The sequence below is a fragment of the Notolabrus celidotus genome, chromosome 13, assembly GCF_009762535.1.
Source record: "Notolabrus celidotus isolate fNotCel1 chromosome 13, fNotCel1.pri, whole genome shotgun sequence".
Taxonomy (NCBI): Eukaryota; Metazoa; Chordata; class Actinopteri; order Labriformes; family Labridae; genus Notolabrus; species Notolabrus celidotus.
The window spans coordinates 19,784,059-19,797,820 of NC_048284.1; the positions used below are offsets into that span (position 1 = coordinate 19,784,059).

Genomic DNA, 13,762 nt, shown 5'->3' on the forward strand with positions numbered 1-13,762 from the left:
TAACACTCAAGGCTACTTTACAGAGGGAATAAAACATAAAATAAAATAGAACAACACAGTTAAATAAATAAAAACAACAAGTTATATGGCAACCCTATCTGGACTATATGGAAAACCTGCCATCTCATATGATGGACTCTGCCATTGTATAACAAATTTGTATTAAGAATGTCTTGACTATCACCTTTGAGGTGAAGATTAACACTTGTCTTTCGTGTATTTTTGTAACGTTTTTTTTTTTTTGGTTGTTTTTTTTTTTTTCGTTATTTTGGAACTACCTACTGTCTGTTTTTATTCTGTAATATTAAATTCTCCCATACACTAGGCTTCCTTCTCTTGTTTTCTGTCCTGTATGTCTATTTTCTGTCTGTGTTTAAATAAAAAAAAAGCGAAATAAAATATTCAAAAAAATAGTTTTGAGAAACAAAAACAAAAACACGCAACTTTCTGATTAATTATATGATTATTTCAATCTTTAAATTAGCTTATTCAGACAATTCAACGGTGAAAATAACATTTCTTTCAGCCGCCTATAAGTTAATTCTCGCAACCTTGATAAATGTTTGTACGCATATTCGACCCTGGGTCGGGCAGGTTCAACATTCCTCTGTAGTGTTTAGGGAAGGGCTTAGGAGGATATAAAGACCCAAGGCAGACCCATCTGAGTGACCAGCTTCTAGTCCCAGGTTGAGGTTTGAAAAGTCATTTGAGCGTCACCATGAGCACCAGTCCAGAGAGGATGTCCTCATACCGGCGGCACTTCGAGGGAACCATGGCCGTCTCCAGTGACTACCGGGTTCGGGTGTCCAGTCCCTCTCCCACCCGCAGGGACACCCGACACCGGTCTGCCAGCTTCACCAGGAGTGGAGGATCGATGGGGCGAAGGGCCATCTCAAACAAGTCTCGGATGACCAGGTGAGTCACCTGTCAGTCTTGAACTGACTATAGTGAACCTGCTTTAAGAATGATTAAAAATAGTGATTGATTGCAAATCTCTGTTTTGTTTGTAGGCTGTCACACTTCCATTGAAGTTTTGATGATACTTAAAAAAATGTTTTCGACCACAGTTTGAGTGAATTCAAGCTATAAAAAGAAGTGAAAGTATGTGGATTAAATAGAGACTATTGAAGAGGAACAAAAACTGTATGATCACTGTGTATGTTTTTTCTTTCCTGGAAACTCTTCTCTGGTCCGGTCTGTAGCAGTACGAGTATGGGAACACTTTGCGTGGGTATGTCCATGGGATTTGGGCCTAAATTGGATCTGGATGCAGCTTCAGCAGAGAACCAGGCCTTCATGGTGACCCGAACCAGTGAAAGACAGGAGATGGTTGTCCTCAATGACCGTCTGGCAGCGTATATTGAAAAGGCAAGAGGATCAACAGAAGATAGACACACTAATCATTATTTCGATTTCTTAAAACACTGTCTCATCCTGAAGTCTCTGTCTTTTAACAATTGTTCCTGCATTAAGCATTTTAACAAATTAGTATCTGTTTGTCTCTTGTATTTATTCTTATAGGTGAGAACCCTGGAGTCAAAAAATAAGCTGCTGGAGGCTGAGATTGATGGCTTGAAGAGCCGCCATGTGAGACCATCAGGCCTCAGGCAGCTGTACGAGTCCCAGCTGAAGGATCTGAAAAGGGTTGCTGAGCAGATGAGAGTCCAGAAGGTGAGGGAGGTCACACCTCTTGAAAAATACATGTTTTATCATTGTTTGCTGCGACTAATAAAAGAGCCAGATGTGGCTCATAATGGAGCTCATTTCTACTTCATTATCTGCTAAATTTTTCCATTGAACAACTTATAAATCTGTATGTTCTCTCTATACAGGATCTGTCTTTGGCAGCTAAGGAGGCAATGATGGGTAAGCTGGACATGCTAAAGTCCAAACATGAAGAAGCAGTGGAAGCCAGGAAACAGACGGAGCAGGATATTGAGATTCTACGTCCAGTAAGAAACCCTTGGATGTGGAAACTTCTTTTTTTCCCTGAGAGTTTAAAAGAACTGTTTCAGCCACTATTCTAAATGTGTGCCTCTATTTGCTCCAGGATGTGGATAAAGCAACTTCTGCTCGGATTGCTCTGGAGAAGCATCAAGAACAACTGGAGATTGAGCTGGCATTCTTGCAGAGAGTTCACAAGGAGGTAAACATGTTTGTCTGGTTTCTGTCAAGCTAACAAGTACTTTGCATGTGAGTCAGCCGAGTCTGATGACTGGCATGCCTTTCATTTTATCATTCATGGTTAAATGAGCCTGTAATTATTACTGTGACAGGTCAGACTTAAACAGAGACGCTTTTGATGGATAGAGTTAGCATATTATCAGGGATGTGTGAAGCTCATTGGAAGCTGGAGAGGAAGTGTTGTGACTAACTTGTGGTGAAGAAATGTTACCCTACGAATGCTTAAGATGTATGTCACTTCACACAATGTTTCAGTGATTTATTGGTTGTTTGTAATTCCCTGAAAGGAAATTGAGGAGCTGATGCAGAGGGTCTATTCTGCTACCTCCACAGTGGAAGTGAGCTTTGACCTTCCGGACCTTTCCTCCGCTCTCAAAGAGATTCAGTCTCAGTATGACAGCATTGCTGCCAAAAACCTGCAGGTAGAGTGCAACGACAAAGACATGTCATGCATTTGTTTTATATTATTTAATGTAGTTTATTATACTTGTATAAAATGTGAGAAAATGTGCACAGGGCGTGGATTATGAAGTTAGAGATTGCTATTAGTAAATGCCCCAAAACTCTAATACATTATGAAAAGTCTATAATCCAGAGAAACACTGTTCCTATTTTGTTTACAGGAAATGGATGCTTGGTACAACTCAAAGTTTCAGGATCTAAACAACGCCTCCAACAAACACATCCAAAGTGTCCGAAGTCTGAGGGAGCAAATCGCATCTTATAAGAAGGATGTGAGTTTGAGTTAGAATAATTAATCAATACATCTACCACTTCTTATCTTGAAAAAGCTGTGTGTGTGTGTGTGTGTGTGTGTGTGTGTGTGTGTGTGTGTGTGTGTGTGTGTGTGTGTGTGTGTGTCAAGATCCTTAACAAGCAACGTGAGTTGGAGTTGCTGCAGACGAGGAATGACTTCTTGGAGATTCAGATTCGTGAATCGAGGGTGAAAAACAAGAAGAGAGAGGAGGATCTGGAGGTAACTGAGCCTATTGGAATGTTCACACAGTAGATTCACAAATTAAGTATCACAACATAAAGCTATTTGTCATGTTGCATTAGGAGCATATAGCTGCAATGAAGCTGGATCTGAAGGTGACCAAAGAGAAGATCGCTCTGTTGCTGCGAGAATATCAGGACCTGCTGCATATGAAGATGGCTATGGAGGTTGAGATTACTACCTACAGGTGAGGGAGACATGCCCTCTGCTTTAAAGTGCCATGTATCCCACTTAACTGCTTTACATCTGTGGGAAATACAAGGTGGGGTGAAAGAAATATTGCACATTAGGTGTTTTTCGACCGCAGGAACTTTACCCCGGAACTATGTGCGTTTTGACCGGAGGAACCAGGGTCTAAATTTAGTTCAGGGGTAGATAATCTCCCCCCTGGAAAGCCCCTGCTTGGGGGGTAGTACTTTTCTAAGGTCCTGGGACTTTCGGTTGAACATAACAGTGTTTGTGAAGTTAGCACAGTTGTTGAAACACAGAGGGAGTTCCTGGGATTGCATACTAGCTTAGTTTTTTATTAAGATTTCAAAATATTATTTAATATAATTTTGTTTTCTCCAGGACTTCTTTTGTTTAGTTCTGGGGGAAAGCAGTTCTGGGGGCTAAAAGACCCCGGAACTCTTGGTCGAAATGCACCTATTTGCAATCATTCTACCTACATTCACCTTTGTTTTCCAGGAAATTGATTGAAGGGGAAGACAGCCGTCTAAGCACCATGGTGCACAATCTGTCCCTGAGTGGAGCCCTGCAACTCACTTCTAGTGTTAGCTCACATGCTACATCAGCCTCCGCTTCAGTGTGTGAGAGCTCATCAGGCACTGCTGGGAATCCAAAGTTTGACGGAGGTCTGGGTGCTGGAGGGGATTTGTCAGACTCCAACAGTGACTTAAATGTGCAGGCAACTGAGACATCCGAGAGGAAGACTCTCCTTGTGAGGTAAAGGGTGACGGAGCATTTAACATCTAATGTTTTCACTGTCACTTTCACTTTCAATCAGAATTAAGTATTGATAATGTGATGATTAAGAAAAAAAAATCATGTTCTTTCATCTCTGTTTCTCTTTTTTTCCCAGAACAGTTAAGACAGATGAGGACACTTACGAGAGCGACACACAGGAGTGCACCATCACGATTTCTGGAGCAGCTGCCGACACAGACGAAGACTAGGTCTTTTATCTTACTCTAGCATTTCATGTCAGGCTTATTTTGCTTTTGAAATTGTTGAAAACCTTAAAATTGGATGTTGAAATGAAGAAATGTTGAATAAGAATCATGATTCATGCTGCTCTGACTGCTCCTAACACCCTGCCTGCCTCTCACTGCCTTTTGCTCATTTAATCCTCCTGTGTCTCTGCAACATGTTTGAAAGTAACAAAATAAACCACAAGCAAGCAAGAAATCATGGTCGTTGTTTTCTTTTATTTTCTAGAATTTCTTTAAAGCAAAGCAGCTTTTTCATTCAAGTGAAGTGTGATTGCTACATGTCCTCATGAGTAAATGTGTGATTAAAGTGTGCACAGAGATTTAGTTTAGTAAGAAGTTACATGATAACAAAGTGTAATAGACACTACTATTAAAACATCTAAATCTAGGTGTGAAGACTGCTACAGTTGTAATCATGGTATATACACTTATCTAGATTACGTACAAACCCATTATTTTAAGGCACAGAGCAACAAGTTTAAAAAACATTAAGAAAAGTAGTATGAAATCCCTTCATTGTTTCCTAATGAGTGACCCAAGTCTTTAAAAAAAAAGACAGAAAAACTACATTGAAATAAAAAAATTGAATCAAGAGGTTCAGTTAACAACTATATAAATAATCTGGCACCAGGATGGAGTGATTTTGATAACTTACAACAAAATAAAATGATGTTACTGACTTAATTCATGACTGATTAGTTAGTGTTTTGTGTCTTTATTGAGAAGGTTTGGGTTCATCGCCCACTCCTCCAGCCAGACGATAAACTGCAAGGCTAACCTCGTGCGCCAGCGCATCAGCACTCTCCTGAAACACAAACGCAACACCTGAATGTATCAGGGGATAAAGACGAGTGCAGAAAAATATCTCTGAAGAGGACCGGATTAAACTCTCACCTGTGTGTCAGCCTCAGCGTACACTCTCACCACGTCCTCGGTACCAGAGGGTCTCACGAAGGAGCGAGCGCGTCTGTACTTCTTCACTAAAGAGTCGATGGCTTCCTGTAGTCCTGCAGGGCTCACCGCCCGTCTCTCTGCATCCTCCGTGTCTATCACTCTGGGGTTTGACACCTACGGGAGAATATCAAGCACAGATTCTATAACTTCTTATACAAACTGTTTTCTTGTTGAAGCGGTGCAACAGGGAGAACAGACTTTACACTAAACAGCAACAGTTAACATAATCAAAAGTAACTGAGCTGTTTTCCTTCAGTCTTTGAATGTGTTTTTGAGAAACCCTACCACATGCAGGATAACTGCAATCAAAGGTTTTAACAAACTAAATTTACATTTATAGACTAACAACCTTTTTTGAAGCCATTCAAGAAGATGTAACATCTGATTACATGAAACAGTCATGCTGCAGGTCAATGTTAGACAAGCAGGCCACATTGCTTGCTCATGAGCAAGATGAAACTGCAATCATACACTAAAAACACCCCAAAGCATGAAAATATATATGGATTACATCTTAAAACTAACAATTCCCCCCACAATTGCAGGTCTTTCAAGGTCAGCCAGAAGCTATGGGTTAGCTGCTGTAGCAAAAAAAAAAGCACCCTATTTCCTTACAGACATCATTTTGGCAACGATTTTTTACACAGTTAACTAAAAAGCATATCAGAGTCAGATGTGAGAAAATTAAATCAGATATGAGGAGATTATACTGGGATTTAAAATAGTCTGTTAGAAATATTGTTCATTAATAAATTGTACCTTGACTTTGAGCTGCCTGTTGGGCAAGTCCGTGTAGATCGCATCCCACTGCTGCACAGTTATACCCTTGATGGCTAAGATGGCTTCAATTAGCAGCATGTCAGAAATGGCATCACCCACAGTCTGCAAGAGAAAAAAATCAACAACACACAAATCAAGGTCAGATTGAGTCGAACATTAATGCTGTTTTACTTTGAAAACCCTTGAACATGTGTTCACCTGGTTAATGACATTAATGGTGTTCTGCAGTAGCAGAGCTGCTCTTTTTGTCTCATCGTCTGAGCTTGAGCTCTCAGCGAGCTGCTGGATCTTCTCCTCAGCTGCTTTACTGAACAACACCTGAACACAACACAAATACATCATTACACATTATGTCAGGACTAATCTGCTAATCACACTAGACACAGAACAACAATGACACATACATGAGTTGTGTGATTGTGATGTATGATATACTCACGGTTCCATGACCATTGGCCTCAAAGTAAACACCAATATCAAACTCCTGCGCAGCATGATGAAGATGCTTCACTCCGGTTTTAGTGCACCTCACTATCAACTTAAAAAAACAAAACAGAATTCTGTCAACTATGACTCATCAGTATGAACAACAGGAAAGCAAAATGATGCTTGTGTTTTCTGACCTTCATTGTGTTTTCCAGGTAGTGTGTTGAGCTGCCGTTAGCATAAGCGGTTTGCACCACTGCTATCTTCAGGTCTAAATGAGCCTGTAAAAAAAGGAACAAAAAATATTCACTGAGGGGGAATTCGGTAAGAATGGATTGCTCCAGCTAATCGCAGCATAAATTGTGCAACATTTGCCCCTGAAATCCACTATCTACCCACAAAGTTCTGCAGATCTGTGTTGTTTGCTTCAGTTTTGCATTTTATTGTGACTGCAATGAGCTGTCAATATGCCCATGCCCTGCTTCCCAAGGCTGCGCAGTGTGCTCTCATGCTGACAGCGCTAAACTCTACCCACATACATGATGAGCTGAATGGAGAGGGGAAGTCTAATAGTGGAGCCGATTCATGTCAGGTGACATGAGTTTTACAGTTTACACCCAGCTTACCTTCTAGAACAAGTTAGCAGAGAGCAGCTTGTTAGGATTGTAAAAAAAACAAAAAAAAAAACGATCCGTAGTGCGTAAAGGCACAGCCTGTAGGTGCTTGGGTTGAGCCACAAACAGCTCCAGAATGTTTTAACCCCTGATTATTATGAAGATAGTAGTTTCAAATGAATGTTAACAGACTTTATGTACAGATGCATTTTTTCTAGGTCATCTGGGGGGGGGGGGGGAATTTGGTCCTGATCACTGGAAAGTTTGTGCTCTAGCACAATTACCACACAATCTCAAAAGGTGGTAAAAATGTCTCTCTAGCAAGTAGCGGGTGCCGTTAGTGCTTTTTTTGTGAAGTGAATTAAGTGTTTTTGCATAGAAAAGGGAATGTTATGCTCCAAATAAACATTTAATGGCTTATTTAAAAGTATGGAAACAACACTAGCACACAGAGACACAATTTTCTCTGCAGGGCAGTTTGTAGAGCATTCAGTCCTTTACGCATGCTTTGTGAATTAGACGCTGTCTTTGGGCTTATTTACGCAGGTTAAGCAAGTGCAAAAGCCGCAAAATCCTTTAGTGATTCAAGCCCTGAGAGTTTGTTTTAAAGTGTTGTGTTTCTGTATGTATCTTTTTAGAAAATACCTGTGTGAGAAGCTCTTTGAGAAAAGTGCTGATGAGCGTAGCGATTTTGTCTCCATCCAGAAGGTGAAACTTTCCTTCAGGGTCGGTGTAGTAGTAAACTATTCGGTCAGCATCTCCGTCGAACGAACAGCTACGCTCTCCTAGGTTCATCTTCATGCCTTTACAGAGAGAAAAGAGTTACATTGGAGAGACTTTATAAAAAAAAATAAAAAAACTTTTCCTTTAAAATATTCTGTATACGGGAAATTGGCATAAGGGTTGCCCCCTCTAAGACGTTTCTGCACATTTACAGTACTTCGCACCCTGGATGCTTACATCTGCAAAATGCCAAAGCCAAGAGGCAGATTTCATGTAGCAAACTTTATAGCTATGTTTCTGGCATTCAAAGATACACAGACTCCATCTTGTGGTCAAACGTAACATCTGTGATTTCAAACAAATAAACCACAGCAACAATATATATCAAATCTGATATCTGACTGAAGTAAACATAGCGTTATTTTCTTCTTCTGCAGTTCCAAAAAGCCTCTTTGTACCTTTTGGAGGTTTCTGCTGCACTTTGACAAAGTCAGCCCCACACTGGTAGTTCAGTTTTCCTTCACTGCCGTCGTTGAACAGAGATAAATGCAGCTCCTTCTTCAGGTGACTCTCCATCTCTCGCACCTTTAGAGCACCTATACCATTAGCACCATCCACTGAGAGGTGTTTCTGGTCGTCTGTGCAATTAGACGCCTGTAATAAAAAGTTAGATACAATAAAACAATTCATAAATGACCCAACCAAACCCAACCACACCCAAATGTACAGGACTGTAATGAAGTAATGAGACACACCCAGTTTTCTTACATTCTTTGTGAGCTGAATGAAAGCTCGGCAGAGTTTGTTGTAGTATCCCTCCACTGTGGCTTCTCCATATTTACCCTGTGTGTTCTGGCAGCACACCATGTAGTGGAGCTGTGGAGTGGTCACCAAACCATAGTCTGATGGATACAGATATAGAGCAAGAAGGGGAGGGGGGTTAATAAAGGAAGATTCCCTTTAAGTGAGCGTAGACAAGATTATTTGACTCTACCTTTACTGTGACCACCCAGTGCAGATACTCCATCTAATACTGCTTGTGCAAGGCGAACACCGCTGCTCCTACAATGAGAGGACACAGATGTTTCTTTAAACTTGTTTTTATATTTTTGAAGTGAAATAATTTGCTGCTACTCAAACATTTTAGAACACCAAGAGGCATGCATACTTCCCAGATAGCATGGGTGTATCAAATAAATCCAAATAAGATAAGATCAGATACCTGGTGTCTTTTCCCACAAACACGTTAGCCTCCTGGATCATGTTTATAGCTTCCTTCTCTATGATGTCCTTCAGAGCATTGATCAAGTCGCCCTGCTCAGCGTTGGCCAGCTGTGTGGCATAGACCTCCCATGTTGGTGTCACCATCTCCCCCATGGGGTCAACCAGCTTCACCCCATTGTCCTCCTTCACAAAAGCAAGTGTAAAGACGGAGACATGCAGAAGTTTCAGGATTGTGTGTTTTAGAATAAAATGAAAGAGACAAAAAAATCCAAATGCCAAAATAACATAACATTATGTACATTTTGTATGTGAAGGAGACATTTTTGAATCCTTCTCTCACCTCTGGGTTGTGCGAAGCTGTGACCATGACTCCGATGGTGGCTTTGGTCTTCTTTGAGCGAAGAGTTGCCAGAAGACCCATCCTGAACATGATGTGGTCCAGATGTTTGGCGTGGGTCCTGAAACCAGCGGTGCCATACTGCAAAACTAATCCTTCTGGTTTTGAGTGCAGACTGGACTGCTTTGATACTTCCTCAAACTGGGCCATTCCTGAAATACAGGATCAAAACAAAAATAAACACAATTGTATTCAGTCATTTACAGAACATTAATACTGAATAGAAATACACATGTATGATATCAACCTGTGGGGGGGAGCTGTCTGGCAGCTGGACTTTCCTTATTTGAAATGTACGGTATGATATGGTGGCAGTATTTTATTTTGTTTTATTTATGTATTTTATTTTATTTATTTATTTTTTCTCTTCTTCCTTCTCTTTCTAATGTAAATGTCTGTATATAATCCACTCTTAATGTTTTACTTTAAATGTGTAATGTGGTTTGAAAGCAAGATGTATGATTTGATTTAATTCTCTTCTGTTTGTGGAAAAACAAAAAACAATAAAACTCTATTTAAAAAAAAAAAAGAAGTACACATGTATTTTCTATGAATCATGTATGAAATATTGGAAAATAGAACTATTTGTGCAGCAGAATGAACCCTGTCACAGCCATGGTCTCACAACATGACTTCCTTATTATTACTTTTTTACTATTATAACAACATATACAGTATGTGTAGAAAAGCACCTTAATACTTAAGCTGGTTGAAACTAAGTACATTTTAACCTTCTCAAGAAAAAATCCCTCAGGCTTTTTCAAACTAGCAGATACAATAAAGCACAAGTTCTTCAGGTCACTGCCTATACATTACTTTCACCCAACATTGGATAAGACGAAGGATAAGAACAGGGTAAAGTCTGCAGTAAATTACAACAGGAGTCCGTCGCTCAGTTTAGAGATAAACTCAATAAAATGAATCATATGAACTGAATGACAGACCAGCTTTACTGAGACGTTCACTGACAACATTAACATTAACAGGCTGCACAATAAACCAGCGCAGAGCACACTTAAAGTAAGTACTACTTTTAAACATGAAGCGTATTTAAGTCACTTACTGTCTTGTGTGGTGTGTAAAGAGTAGTAGTCAAGAGTTGTCAATATTATTCCTCCTGTGTCTACAGCAGTCCCATCCCCTCTTCCGCATCATTTGACAACGTGGCTGCATTTCCGTATACGTAAAATGACGCAAGCACGCTCACCGTACGTGTCAGTGTGCGTATGGCTCATACAGCTTTGCTCCATAGATTCATTTTCCTCCCTTTTATGCCATTCACTGTTTAATGCAGGAAACGCTTGAAAAAAAAAAATCCTCAAACAGGAATGGATCTTTTCATTTTTTAAATATATATAATAAAAATGGCTTCTTGCTTTTAGTGGTACCTTATATTGTAAGCATCTCGAAGAAAAAAACAGACATTAATATGCTATTTAAGGCCAGTAGCTACTTAATAAGGCAAATAAGCATATAGAATGTCCACACGTGCTTTATTGCACCCTTAAGCTTCTCTCAACAGTGCAAGAAAATATATATGAAATAAACAGAAGATATGTCACTTAAGCTGATAACCTCAATTTTGGTATTACTGTATTTTGTCAATTGGAGAGCCTGCTTAGATCAACCAGAACACAATCCATCTTAATTATTTGTAGCCATACATGCTGTGCGTGCAAGACCTGTTTGATATGCCTAGTAGCATGCAGCAGCATATGCTCCGGTCATGCTCGTAAATTAACCCTTTGGTGCATAGTGATATGAGTTTTTGTACAGTGACCCCGTGTCGACTCTCCTTTAAGAGACGTGGGATGAAACGTGTGCCATCCAACCCTGTCCAAGCATTGCGGGGGGAGGGGGTCTGGACGGACGTATAGATAAACCCAATAAATAAACAAATGACAGAAGGGGAAGGCGAAAAGGAAATTCCCTCCTGTCGTTTCCTCTTTCTTGCGCTGCGCAGTCTTGGCGACACCACCAGAGAGCGATGCGCATTTCCTCTGTAAAATAGAGAGGACCACAGCATCTGAGGCGGCTTTTCAGAGCCGAGACGGAGCGTTTGCAGAGGAAACACCATAATCTGAGGTGGACATTGCCAAATTTGGACCTTGACGAATACTACAGCCAAACCTGATGCGCCCTCCAAACAGGATATTTGACCGATCTAGGGAGTATTGATTTTCATTTCGTGATTTACATAGAATAATCCTGGACATTTCAGTTTATCATTTATTGAAAAATACACGGTATATGCTGCAGGGTGAGAAACCAGCTTTCTTTGCCAGCTGAGAGTTACATAACCGAGTGGCATTAGCTGTCCAAGGTGCTGAACTGAAACGGTCGGAGCCTATAACGGGACGAGCCGAGGGGAATTCACAACCTTGCGTAAGTCTACTCATGTCACCACGTATTTTATCAACGTGACCGCACGATTCAGTGCGAAAATAACGTTTATAATGATGGTTTGAGCTCATTTTGTCCATTTTTTTTTATCCGCCCACACAGAAGGTCACAGGCCTATCCATCGGGAGAGAGGAAAGCACGGGATAGATCACTGAGGCACCGGGAAGAAGCTGGGTTTTTATTCACTCATTTCCTCCATCGTCCCGAGGTGAAACACATTCCTGAGGTGGTCCATTCAGCGGAGAGAAAATGTCGGGGCAAACGCTCACGGATCGCATTGCCGCTGCGCAATACCAGCTAACGGGATCAGATATGGCCCGAGCTGTGTGCAAAGCCACCACTCATGAAGTGATGGCGCCCAAGAAAAAGCACCTGGAGTGTAAGTGTAGTTCTTCCTCCTCTTTCCTGCTGCAAGGCCTATAGCTTCACGGAGCCTCATCCAACCACACACATCCACCATAACCACATGCTAACATAACCAACCCATAACCATTATGACCATTCATTTAAAAATCCCTTCAGCTTAAAAGGGTGTGGTGCCATAATGAATTGATGTAGCCACGATGATGACCCCTCTGGTGACCCTCTGTGTCAGCCTCCACTAAAGATGATGGAAACCTACAGAGAGAAAGAGAGAGTGGGAGAGGAGAGAGAGAGAAAAGGTCATAATTTAAGGTGGACTGACAGGTCATCCTCATTGGAAAAGACCTTTTAACATGCACATCTTACAGAGCTGCTAAAGGCCTGCAGGATACCAGATCAGGTTGTTTGCACACACATACATTATAAAACATTAGTATATCTTTGAACCTGCTTTAAATGCATGGAAAGAGACCTTGTGTTGGTGAGCTCAAGCATCAAAGTTACAGCTGAATAAAATAATCAAACTTCACAGCTTTATTGACACATCTACAGACGACAGCAGGGGCCACTTTACGCCAAATCGTGATTAATCTCTGTCATCTCTCACAAATACTGAGTCAGACCATAGCAGCCTCGTGGCACGGCAGGCAGATGATTGCTAAATGCTTCTTTCTCCTATAGGTCTGTCTGTGTGTGTCTCTGTGTGTGCAGTATCTGGGCATCTTTGGTCCCTGTTTCTTGGGCTTGGACCTTATATCTTGTGATCCGCTCCACTGCTGAATAATTTAATAATCAGCCAATGACTGCCTTGCATTATTTACACAGCCAAAGGTGACCATGCTAATGCTAACATGCACCACAGACCATTGTTTCCACACTCTCTGTCTGCTTTGTCTGTTGGTTTGTTGTGTGTGTGTGTGTGTGTGTGTGTGTGTGTGTGTGTGTGTGTGTGTGTGTGTGTGTGTGTGTGTGTGTGTGTGTGTGTGTGTGTGTTGGTGTGTGTGTGTGTGTGTGTGTGTGTGTGTGTGTGTGTTTATTGAACCTCTGGCTTGTATGTGTAGCTGTTTAGCTAAGTATCACCAGCTCTTCCTTTAACTGCAGGAGACAGCTATTAGCTTCAGACACCGTAGACAGAGAAATTAACACTTACTTTAAACAGGATTGAATGGAAACACAAAAACACACATGGGCATGTTGTCCTCCATGAGGTATATGGTCTATAAGGTTCTGCTGCTCATATTTCTAGGGCATTCCAACAAGCATCTCGTATGTAGGCCACTGTGCCTCTGTTGCACGTGTTTCTTAGCTAGAGGAAATTCCTACCCTCAAAAAACTGACAACATTTCTGTGCAAAGCCCAAAACCTCTTTATAAATGGTCAAAATACACTTAAATGTCAATTCATTTCTCATGTTTTAATAATTTTGGATTAGAATAGGCGACGGATATTAAAAAAATGCAAGCAATAGTTGAGAAATCATTGAAGA

The 13,762-nt window shown here is 40.9% G+C and overlaps 3 protein-coding genes across 6 annotated transcripts in view; 2 read left to right on the forward strand and 1 right to left on the reverse strand.

Annotated features, from left to right (window-relative positions):
* Window positions 1–459: 459 nt before the first annotated feature.
* Window positions 460–4,588, forward strand: ngs (notochord granular surface). 4 transcript variants are annotated; one of them, XM_034700132.1, is made up of 12 exons: window positions 799–915; window positions 1,011–1,101; window positions 1,203–1,368; window positions 1,522–1,671; window positions 1,833–1,952; window positions 2,051–2,146; window positions 2,472–2,606; window positions 2,808–2,918; window positions 3,050–3,160; window positions 3,244–3,368; window positions 3,869–4,126; window positions 4,263–4,588. In XM_034700132.1, the coding sequence occupies exons 3-12, from the start codon at window positions 1,213–1,215 to the stop codon at window positions 4,354–4,356; spliced, it is 1,356 nt and encodes a 451-aa protein (XP_034556023.1). In that variant the 5' UTR covers window positions 799–915; window positions 1,011–1,101; window positions 1,203–1,212; the 3' UTR covers window positions 4,357–4,588. The 4 variants fall into 4 exon arrangements, with proteins under 4 accessions (XP_034556020.1, XP_034556022.1, XP_034556021.1 ...); XM_034700129.1 differs by lacking the exon at window positions 1,011–1,101 and having other exon boundaries at window positions 460–915; XM_034700131.1 differs by lacking the exon at window positions 1,011–1,101 and having other exon boundaries at window positions 460–915; window positions 4,268–4,588.
* On the reverse strand, window positions 4,589–10,691 carry pgm3 (phosphoglucomutase 3). The gene is made up of 13 exons (XM_034700133.1): window positions 10,574–10,691; window positions 9,454–9,662; window positions 9,112–9,296; window positions 8,884–8,951; window positions 8,658–8,791; window positions 8,348–8,543; window positions 7,812–7,969; window positions 6,750–6,833; window positions 6,566–6,664; window positions 6,325–6,444; window positions 6,106–6,228; window positions 5,287–5,460; window positions 4,589–5,197 (listed from the first exon to the last, which is right to left on the reverse strand). The coding sequence occupies exons 2-13, from the start codon at window positions 9,658–9,660 to the stop codon at window positions 5,108–5,110; spliced, it is 1,638 nt and encodes a 545-aa protein (XP_034556024.1). The 5' UTR covers window positions 9,661–9,662; window positions 10,574–10,691; the 3' UTR covers window positions 4,589–5,107.
* A 764-nt stretch (window positions 10,692–11,455) lies between these two features.
* LOC117823906 (clathrin coat assembly protein AP180-like) overlaps window positions 11,456–13,762 on the forward strand; it is a 31,121-nt gene continuing 28,814 nt past the window's right edge. The window contains exons 1-2 of the mRNA XM_034699181.1: window positions 11,456–11,895; window positions 12,016–12,292. Of these exons, the coding sequence (XP_034555072.1) occupies window positions 12,163–12,292 (130 nt within the window). The 5' untranslated portion in view covers window positions 11,456–11,895; window positions 12,016–12,162. The remainder of the gene's footprint in view (window positions 11,896–12,015; window positions 12,293–13,762) is intronic.

Bases quoted from the DNA above. Each gene is read 5' to 3' on its own strand.
- ngs (XM_034700129.1), top strand. From the start codon at position 719: ATGAGCACCAGTCCAGAGAGGATGTCCTCATACCGGCGGCACTTCGAG. The intron at 916-1,202 runs GTGAGTCACCTG...TCCGGTCTGTAG, and splicing joins AACAAGTCTCGGATGACCAG to CAGTACGAGTATGGGAACAC. The intron at 3,161-3,243 runs GTAACTGAGCCT...ATGTTGCATTAG, and splicing joins AGAGAGAGGAGGATCTGGAG to GAGCATATAGCTGCAATGAA.
- pgm3 (XM_034700133.1), bottom strand. From the start codon at position 9,660: ATGGCCCAGTTTGAGGAAGTATCAAAGCAGTCCAGTCTGCACTCAAAA. The intron at 7,970-8,347 runs GTACAAAGAGGC...CTCTCTGTAAAG, and splicing joins GCAGCAGAAACCTCCAAAAG to GCATGAAGATGAACCTAGGA. The intron at 6,445-6,565 runs GTGAGTATATCA...TGTTGTGTTCAG, and splicing joins AGGCCAATGGTCATGGAACC to GTGTTGTTCAGTAAAGCAGC.